Here is a 10,682-nt window from a genome sequence, read left to right as displayed (position 1 = left end):
GAATGTATATATATACAAAAAAGTGTTTTTAAAATCAATTAGAAATAACAAAAAAGTAGTGTTCAATTTAACACTGATTTAACTGAATACCAATTTAAGTTTTAGTTTTTGGTTAAACTTTATGTGCACAGTAAAATATATACTAGTAAGATTTTGAGAAATATTACCCGCTTGTTAGACATGGGAATATATTAGAGAATTTTGAATACAATCAATTAATTCACAGTAAAATCAGAACAAATTTATTTAATTTTTTTTTTAATACGTAGTTCTAAACATGGTAATCATATTTCTGCTTGAGTTTAATTTGTTTTAAAGTACACTGTTTTAATTCATTTAAAACTATATTAAAAAATAGAATTTGTTTAGGGACCAGTTTTTTTTTATAAAATTGTACGTACTTAGAAAACTTGCAGAAAGTCTGAATTAAATAATTTTTTCTACTAAGTAAAGCTTCTTTATAAACTATTAATTTTTGATTATATTGTGTCTTTTTATTAGCAAATAAAATATTTGAACATAAAGTAGACTTTAAAATAGAAAATTTATCAAACTTTGTTTAGTTTATTTGTAACAAAACAACATGTGTAATATTTAAATATTCTAATAGTTTTTAATTGCGAACATGCTCAAAAAACTTTACTTGGAAAAATAATTTTGTTCATTTTGTTTTAGTTTTTTAGCTAATTATTATACTGGTTTACGAGTTTAGTTTTTAATCACATTACTTGAATTATTTTTATTGACTTTTCTTAATTTCAGCATTCGAGTAAATCAATACTACTGTTTTGTTTAATTATTTTATTTATATTTATTGTTACTAGTATTGATTTGTTTTTGAAAAGTTAGAAATAAAATTTAAACATTTACTTTTAACTTATGCCTTAGGCATAATTCTAGAACTCATGTTGTATACTCATTTCTTTTGCTTGAACTAATACTACTACACTAAAATTGTTTTGTACAAAAGTTCTAGCTTATTTATGTTATTACTTAAGTTTTAAAACAAATGAGTTAGTGTTATGTATTGGTTTAAAAGAAAGTACAAACTTGTAGTTGAAGTAGGCTCTTGGCTTTTATTTTTTTCATTTATAAAAATTTTAATAAAAGAGGACTTTTTAAAATCAGTTAGAACTTCATCTTTGCAAATAAAACGCACTTTAACAGGAGAAACATTGGACTATAGGTACAAAGCTATTTTTTTAATGAATATTATGGTATGGTAGTAAATAGCTTTAAACTTTTTATTCAATCGCCTGATTTTATGGCACTATAAGATTAAAAAGAAATCCCTGTATAGTAGTTTACATAAACTTACGTTATGATTCATTAAGAATGTATACATAAATTTCAAACGTTTATTTTCAGTGGACAATACAAGATTATTCGGTTCTATAGATTTAATGGATTAGAGAAGAAGTTTAGTCATAATGTAAGCGTAAGCTTAAATTTTTAATTATTTAAAACTTATCTTTTTTCTACTTACTTTTTTGTTAACTTTTTTTTATGTAAACATACTTTTTAATCAAATTGTTATTTGTATTTTGTTTTAGGATGTCAGTAAAAAAATAAAACACCTGTTAATTATTAAAATGCTACAAGGTTTTAAAATTTTTATAGTGAACTTGTAATAGAATTATGAATTGTTTTTTACACCATTGAATGAAAAAATACTAATTTGTTTTAAGGATATAACTCTAGTAACACAATGTTCAATAAATCATCTACATCACTTAGTAGACCTAGTAAAAGTTTGGAACGGACCAATTAGCTGTTCTATATTTGCTCCTAACTTGGTTAGTATTGCAAATATAGTCAGAACAAACTTTTTCATTTGGCCTAATATATACTATTGTTTTTATAGGAAACTTTTGTTTGAATAGGTTTTGTTGTTAATTCGTTTAACAACAACACAGTAAAAAAGTAAAACGGTAAAAAAAAAATCTTTATGAAATCATATTATTAGTGATAACAAATATGTGATTATGCATTCCAATAGTTTGCTTTTGATCTATTTAGTTTTATTTATAAAATTAAGAACAAGCTTAAGGTACAAATTAGTACAACCAATTAAGTATTCGACAAGTAAAACTTTGAGGACTTAAGTAAATTGTTTAGGTTAAATTTGTTATGAAGTTAAGACTTACTAGCATACAAAAAACTGAAATTTGAATTTTAAACAGTAAATTTTGTTTGTTAAAAAGCGACTCACCAACTTTAAATTATACATAACAACTTAACTTAGATAATTTTTTTTAAGGACGCAAGTGTTGCTTCTGATGCTATAACTGTTTTAAAAAGGTGTTATCCTAAAATAGGCTATTATGTTACATTTCATCTCGTATACCCTGCTGTTCATCGAGCAGATATTTCGAAGGTTAGTTTTAAAAAAACTAATACTACACTTAAATCAAAAAATTATATAGTTTGTATTAAAAAATTCGACTTCTGCAAAATAAATTTCAAATAAAGACTTTATCTACTTACAGCTTCATTTAATACTTTAAAATGACAGAAACAAATCAAAAAACTGCACGCAATTAGCAAGTTACCTGTCGAATTTAAAATATATCAAGATTAATAATTCAACTAGAAAAAAGTCTTTCTTAATGCAATCACAATAGTATGTACAGTAAATTTTATTTAACTTCGAAAAACTTTAGATAAAGCGATAAAATCAGTATTTTGAATCAAAAATATATTTATTATACAGTGTCCATACTACTTAGCTGAATTCTTATAAGCAAAAATCTATGTACAGTAACCTCTCGCTTATATACGCACATTAAGTCCACAGAAAAAGTGCGTAAAGATGCGAGAGATTGTAAAGATACGAGAGGTACCAAATATACTTACTATAATGGCTGTTTTTTGATATTGCTTCTAGTTAAAAGCAGACTGGGAACTTTACCACTTTTAACAATTTGTTTACTTTATTTATAAATATGAAAACAAAAGATAAAACTATACATATACTAAAAAATAGGATAAAAATATATCTAAAATAATAAGTAGATTTTATCTCTATCTATATTTAAATGTCACTTATTTGATACTTAACATTCATATTCTATTCTACTTAGCAAATTCAATTTATAATAAAGCATTTGGTTACAATTAAAAAATGGTGTGGTGTCTATATTAAAATTTTTGTTGCTTTATTCATATATAATGCAAGAGTGCTGTATTATTTTTTTGTGTTTTTAACTCTCATAATTTTATTATACTTTAATTATTTAACACAGTCATATTTCTTTCAGAATTTTTATTTAATCTCTCATTGCTAACATAATTAATCTAAATGTTTATCAATTAGTCAAGGAACATAAGTTTACTCTGTCTAAAGATATAGAGAGGTGAGATAGCATTTAACAACATATTTTAAATTAAAAATATACAAAAAACCTAACTTGTGCAATATTAAAAAAAACTAAAATTTTTATTTTTTGAAGTTTTTAGAATTCTAAAATGCGTAACTAAACGAGAGTGCATAAAGATGCGAGAGGTTACTGTAATGTATTTTAAAATATCACAAAATTATTATATCCATTTTACTTTAGTTTTTTTTTTGTTATTTTAATACTTATTTTTGTTATAATATCATTATAATATTTTACCCAACAATTGATCAACTTCCATATATTAAAAAAACTTCATTTTAAGACTGACTGTACATTACTAATAGATTAGCTCATTCAAATTAAATTTTGTAAACTTTTTAAAAGTTAAGTTTTTCAGCATCCAGCTTATTATCAATTACAAACCTCAAATAAAGATAATATTTCAGAAAGTAAGAACAAAAATGATTGTTAACTTACTACTTAACATAAGAGTTGTAACAAACTAAGAATTATGACATATATTGAAATAAAAAGAAATACTATTTTGACTAATGTTTGAGGTCATTATACCAACTATGCTTAAAAATAAACTTTTTAGAAAAGAAGTTGGTTGATGTTTTCTTGTGATGAAGTTGTAGAAATGTTGCAAAAATACGGTTATGAAAATTACATGGTGGGTGACCTAAGTTTTCCGCATAACGTACTAAGAAATAGTGCTAGAACTGGAGTTATGACTAAATATTTATTCCTTATCGGTAAGTATATAAAAAGTTTTTAATGCTAAATAAGTCGTTTTGATAAGCTTTTAAAACATAAAAATTATATAAATGTTTTAAAGACTCAAACCTTCTTAGAATATTTTTTTAATGTTTAGTTATACAGCTATTGTTTCGATATTTATATTTATTTTTAATAAAATTACTTATTTCCGTACTTTTATAACGAAAAAATAACTATAATACTAAAAAAAGGTAGTTTAACAACTAAAAATTAAATAACATTAAATAAGTTTTACATAACTTTCTTAAAGAAACATAGATTAATTTTTATAATATTCATGAAAGAACATAAATTAAACATTTCATTATGTAAACCTTTATTGTTTTACGACGCTTGTTTATCAGTCGTTTAAGAGGAGGTAGAAACAATTCAATATGCTTTTTATATAAGGCATACCGTACAATCAAAACATGCAACTTATAAAAACTGAAGCTTATAAAAAAAACGTTAATATACAGAGTATATCTTTATTAATTATTTTTGTGAACTGACTTGTTTTTAAAAAAAGTACAGATAAAGGTATATTTACAAAATTTTTACATTAACACATTTTCTATTCCATATAAAAATATTTCTTTAGTTTAATACACTTTTTGGTTTAAGTTGTTGTTAATAAAACGTATTTTTATTCAAGTATACTTTTAGCTACTAAAGTTTACGAAATTTATAAAACAACAAACAGATATAGATATTGTTCCGGCAAATGGTTTACGTGAGAAGTTTTTAGAATTTGCTAACAAAAAGATGCTTTTTGAAAACTCAGAAAAAAAATTGTCTGCATTTGTTGTTCCTGTGTTTGAAATCAAGAAAGATGGTGAAGTACCAAATAACAAACAAGAACTTTTGGAAAAAGTTTGAATTTTTGATAGTCAATATAGTTCAATCTAATTATGTTTGATAGAAACAATTTTAAAGAAATTGTACTAGATTTTGAAAAATAAAAATAAAGAAAAGTAATCCCGTTCACGATAAAAAGTTTTACACATACTAATAGTTTAGTAACTAAACTATTAGTATGTTTTCATTACTTTCAAAATGCTTTATTAGTTTAGACCTAAATATATGTTTAAAAACTTTACAAATATAATTTTGAACTAAGTGTTGTCAACTTATAAGTAAAAAAGTTATTAAGCACATTAAAAAAAAAAGTTCTCGAATTTTAAAGCACCTGTTGGTGTAATTTTAAATTAAAATAGTATTGGTCAAATGTTATAAACGGTTACAGTTAGAAGAAGGGATTGTTCGTCCTTTTCACAATGAAACATGTTGGTGGTGCCATAAGGCAGAAGATATTGATAGGTGGAAAAAATTTCCTCAAGTATAAGCTTTTATATAATATTTTATTAAGTATATTTACTTGATTGAGCTTAAAACATCTTTTTAAATATAATTTTTTAAAGTTTATGAAATAAACTTTAAGTCTTAGTCTTACATTCACTTAATATTATTTTTAGATCTCAATTCAACATTAGCTTCTTTCAGTTTTTTCTTTAAATACACAGTAATGATTAAACACCATTTTATTTTTTTATAATATATTTTTATGAAAAAAAAAATTCAAATTAAAGTTCTATTAAGATATCAAAAAATATTTGAAGTTAAACATGAAGTTTTTAAATATATTTGTTATCAAAAAATTGTCTTTAAAAAACCTTAGTTAACTTAACACTAATAAAGCTCTTTGTTGTGTTTTACCTTGGTTTTTTACGTTTAAAAAAAATAAAAAAACTAATAATATATTTTTCTAGCACGATAGTTTAATGTAGTTATAATTATTTCATGTTTCCATAGAAAAGAATTAATAGAAAAGTAGACTTTGTTTTTTTGAAAAACATCACAGTATTTCTTATTGAAAAATTAAAAAAAAATGTTACGAGAACGGCTTGTATTGTTTTCTTTTTGAAGCTATAGTAAACTAGTTTTATCTAATTTATGTATATTATTCAATAATTAAAGTTTAACATTTAGCGTTCAAACGATCTTGATGTAGCTTTTGAAGCTGATTGGGACAAAAGCTGGGAACCATTTTATGTTGCAAAACACAATGTTCCCATGTTTGATGAAAGATTTAAGCAATACGGCTTTGACAGAATTCAACAAGTGTTTTTTCAATTAATATTATTCACAAAAAAAAAATTACTATCATAAAAGTTAAAGTAAAACAAATTTAAATTACTAGCACAAATATAAAAATGTACCAATAGTGTTTTTGGTCAACATTATTTTAATTTTTGACTTTGTAATGCTAAAAAAATTAATCGAATAAATTTATTATTTTTTGAAAACTCAAAGGATAAATTATTGAAATATTTACAACTACTAGGTATGACATTGTTTAAAAAATATGCATAAAGTAAACAAAACAATTTAATTTTAAAGAAACTTCAATGTTTTTAACTTTTATAATACAGTATTTTACAGATACCCATATAATCTTAGCCTATAATATTAGACGTTTCGCTGACCATAAAGTATGAATGGGGACCAGTCTGTTTTGCACGAGTCGTCAGATTTGTACGGCTTCATTTTTGCATGGACTTAACTTTTACAATTAATTTTTTAAATAAAAAAACTATAGTATAAACATAAAGCTAATTTTAAACTAGTTTTAATAAAAAAAATACTAAATTTGAAATATATTTAAAGTAAAATTTAATAGAGTTAGTGCAAAAGTGACTCTCGTGCAAAAGTGAATCTCGTGCATTTTTGACACTTAAACAATATGAACAGCTCTACAGAGAAATCTTATTTACAACTTATGCATAACTTAGTAGTTATATGGCTCTATATAGCTGTTCATATTTTCGTCAGTCAAGAAAGTGTTTGCGTACAGAAATAGATGTTTATAAATATACAAAGTTTTAATACGTATTTCTGCTAAAGTACTGCTAACGTGTAAAATTTTTTCAAAACTTTTAATGAACATATTTTTTTTTTGAAATTAAAGACTGTTTGGAATATGTTTGTCAAAAATACTAAAAGTAAGTTTTAAAATCGTTAGTTTCATACTTTATAATTTGAAAAATAACTTATTTTAAAACTATACCTATAAAAAACGCTTTTAGAAATAGTTTATACAAAGAAAACTTTACAGTAAATTTAGACAACATTTTAAAACTGCATTTTAGTATTTTTGACAAAAACTATTTAAACAATCTTAATTTCTAAAAAAAAATCTGTTCAATGACACTAATTTCACATTATTGAATTTTTTGAATTATTGTTATAAAAACTATAATGAAATTTATTAAATGAAGTTAAATTAACTTTGTAGTTTATATAAGTAGCTAAAGATAAGTGAAAATTAATCAGGTATGTGAAATGCATGTTGCTGGATATAAGTTTTTTGTGTTCGACAATGCATTTCTTACTCACCGGGGCTGGAAATTTTTAGGAAAGTTTTATGCTAATAAGGATGTTGATAACGCGCAAAATTGGCTTTTATTCAATTATCAGTTTAAGGTTTTTTATTTAACAGTATCTTAAAGTTTATTTTAATTTAAGAAAATTATTAAAGAGCGTTTTTTATTTATTGTTGTTGCTTCTTGAATTAATTATTTTTTAATGTTTGTATACTTACAATTAGTTTTTAAATTAAATTGACTATTAACTAAATTTAAAATTATTTTTAAAATAATGTAAATAAAATACAAAATACTTTTGTAGTTATCAATTTTTAATTTGCAGGATGAACTTTTAAAAAAGTACAATACTAATCGTACATGTTCACCTTTAGAAAAATTTAATGAAAACAGTATAAGGTTTGTTTTAAATATCAATTAATTTAGTTTAATCTCGATAAAATTTTAAACGATTATTTTGATCATATTTCTAACACAATTAAAAAGAATGTTTTTTTTTATTTTATAGCAGTAAAAATAATGTACTTAGTTGTTGAAAATTTTTACAAAGTTTATTCTTTATAGAAAAATGCCACAAAATGGAAAAAGTAGAATTATATCTAGATTCAACAGACCTTTTGGAGTCGGATAACAACTAGAAGTGATTTAAACTCGTTTTAACAAATATATTTTGATGAAGTTCCATTTCAAAAATAAAATGTCTTGTTTTTTAGTTTTATAGTATTTAAAGCTTGTATATATTCAAGTATATACAAAAGATTTCTGTTATTTTATAAAAAAAAAAATTATATATTAATCAATCTGTTATTTTAAATATTTTAAATATTTTTTATATATTTTATTTATTACTTAAGTTTTTAATTTAAAAAATCCAACTTTACTTATAACATACTAAAAAGATTACCCTGTTTCAATCATTTGTTTTAGTATTGAAAATTGCTTGAGCTTCTATACTTTTTTATGTCAAAATAACTTTATAATGAAAGGCTAAGTAAGTAAGTAAAACTATAACTTGTGAAGGTTTTATTTAAAAAAATAGTTTGCAAATAATTTTTAATCTAATTTTTTTTTTGTACAAAAACACTTTTTTTTAAAATCAGTTGTCTTCATGGGATGCACCCATGCACACTAGTGTGTACAAAATTTAAATTGGGTTGTACGGTAATTTTAAGGTGCACAAAACTCATGTAGGGTCGCTTAAAACTCATTTTGAAACTTACTCTAGATAAATTGAAAGTTTTCAAAATTTACACTAAATATTACGGAGTTTCTGGTGTAGAGCAAAAAAGACGTCTTAGGCATATTTAAACGAAGTTTTAAAACTTACATAAAATTTACATTATATAAAATATTACAGAAAAGTTTTGAAAATTGCCTAAATTTCCGGGAAGTTCTGAGCTTGGGATGCAAAGATTTTTTTATTCAATTTCAGTGTTTACTATGATTACTATACAGCAAACTATGTGATAAAATACTTATTTTTAAACCTACTGTGGTAGCTAGTTTTTATATTTTCCAATAAAACATTATTATGATAGCTTGAGTTCTTTAAATTTCCTTAAAATAGTCAAAGTATATTGACTTAAAATTAAATTATGAGGTCAGTATTACAAAAAATTACTGAAATAAATTTCGAGTAATATAAAAAAAAAGTTGGTAAACTTTATATTTAAGATTAGAAATGATAAACTTTTGATTAATTTGCTACAAAAGAGTTACAGCAATACTTTACAAAAGGGTAGAACTATCCAATTATAAAAATAACTAGTATTTAGCTACTAATTTGAAATCTACTTACTAGTTTATGACTAACATTATTACTATTATTGTAGTTTATTGTGCGAAGATGGACTTGGGCATTAAAACCTGAGCCGCTTAAACAATACGCACGAAAAAAGAAACAAACAAACTACATTCAATGAAAATAAAAAAACTAAACATAGTAAAAAATTACAAACAAATAGTCCTGTATGATCAGTTATAACTTAGTATGCACAAAAAAACAAAACGAAATAAATTCTCATATAAAAACTTATGCATTGGCTATAAAAGGCTACACATTTACAAAAATTATATATAACAACTTATAATCTGTAATCTGTAAGGGGAAGGCGTAGGGAAGAAAAATTATACTTAGTGATGCTAATACTTTAAAATGAATTTTTAATCGATAATCACTGTATTTTACTTGTGTTTATATTATTTAAATCTTTTTTTTTTTTAGTTTTAATCGAAAATGCTCCACCCTCCCACAGGAGACCACATCGTGCGGTAACCTATTCCACATATTTATTGTTCTGCAGAAAAAATAACTTTGTCACTGACTGTTATTAAAATTATTTGTGCATTTTATTTTTTTATCATTTCCTTTTGCGTCATCTGCAAACAGACTTATTTCGCTTTGAATGTGAAAGTAATATCGTTGATGTAAATTAAAAAAAGAAGAGGACTAATGACTCATATCATTATCATTTTAAAACTCAGCTATTTACCAGGAAAATTGGTAGTACTTTAAATTAAAAGATAGTAAGCTAATATTAGTTACTAACTTTTAATTTAACAACAAACATTAACAATAGTCAAACAAAAAACATTTAGTCAAGTAGTTTTTGAATCATTGATTTCAGGGAAAAGAAAATTGTGAGTCAAAAATTACTTAACGAAACTTTAGAAAAAAACAAAATGTTTTTTATTTGTCTATTGTTAATGTTAGTTGTAGCATAATATGTATTAGTAAAAAAAAAAAAAAATATGTTTTATGGTTTATCTACATAGGGTCTTTCAAAAGTTGGCAATTTTGGTTGTTGGAAGGCAATAACTAGTTAGGGGGAGAAAATAAAACATATATTTTACTTGCATAGTTTTGCTATCTATTTAATTTATTTTATAATCTGCAAAGTAAATAAAAAACAAGTAAGTACATAGTTGTAAATATTTAGGTGTAAAAAAAACTAATTATTTTATAAATAAAGAACATTTAGAAAGAATTAAAAATATATTATCAAAATAGTTTATATGGTATACAAAGCAAAATACTTAAAAGACAAACCTTTGTATTTAGTATTTTATTCATTTTCAAGGAGTTAGATACGGATTGTTGTGCTGAGGAATTACAAAAAAAAACTAAAACAAGTGAAGTCATTGTACTAATAAATTAAGCACTTAGGTGTATTTATTGCAAAATATATGGTAAAAAAAA

General features: G+C 23.4%; 1 protein-coding gene across 2 annotated transcripts; it reads left to right on the top strand.

Moving 5' to 3' along the window:
* The first annotated feature begins 948 nt into the window (after positions 1-948).
* Positions 949-9,021, top strand: LOC145833830 (beta-1,4-glucuronyltransferase 1-like). 2 transcript variants are annotated; one of them, XM_082941024.1, is made up of 12 exons: positions 949-1,186; positions 1,369-1,432; positions 1,689-1,796; positions 2,261-2,377; positions 3,940-4,096; positions 4,804-4,973; positions 5,347-5,439; positions 6,090-6,221; positions 7,434-7,583; positions 7,809-7,882; positions 8,048-8,123; positions 8,841-9,021. In XM_082941024.1, the coding sequence occupies exons 1-11, from the start codon at positions 1,023-1,025 to the stop codon at positions 8,112-8,114; spliced, it is 1,296 nt and encodes a 431-aa protein (XP_082797150.1). In that variant the 5' UTR covers positions 949-1,022; the 3' UTR covers positions 8,115-8,123; positions 8,841-9,021. The 2 variants fall into 2 exon arrangements, with proteins under 2 accessions (XP_082797150.1, XP_082797151.1); XM_082941025.1 differs by lacking the exon at positions 1,689-1,796.
* Positions 9,022-10,682: the final 1,661 nt, after the last annotated feature.

The sequence above is a fragment of the Thalia democratica genome, chromosome 4 (genome assembly GCF_965202585.1).
Source record: "Thalia democratica chromosome 4, ktThaDemo2.hap1.1, whole genome shotgun sequence".
In the NCBI taxonomy this organism is placed as follows: Eukaryota; Metazoa; Chordata; class Thaliacea; order Salpida; family Salpidae; genus Thalia; species Thalia democratica.
Note: the sequence above shows the minus strand (reverse complement) of the source record. Positions and strands in the feature narration are given on the sequence as shown.

What these genes read in the sequence shown, in the direction of transcription:
- LOC145833830 (XM_082941024.1), top strand. Translation starts at nt 1,023, where the DNA reads ATGTATTGGTTTAAAAGAAAGTACAAACTTGTAGTTGAAGTAGGCTCT. An exon ending in TAAATATTTATTCCTTATCG is followed by an intron (nt 4,097 to 4,803) that starts GTAAGTATATAA and finishes AACAACAAACAG; the next exon opens with ATATAGATATTGTTCCGGCA. An exon ending in AACAAGAACTTTTGGAAAAA is followed by an intron (nt 4,974 to 5,346) that starts GTTTGAATTTTT and finishes AAACGGTTACAG; the next exon opens with TTAGAAGAAGGGATTGTTCG.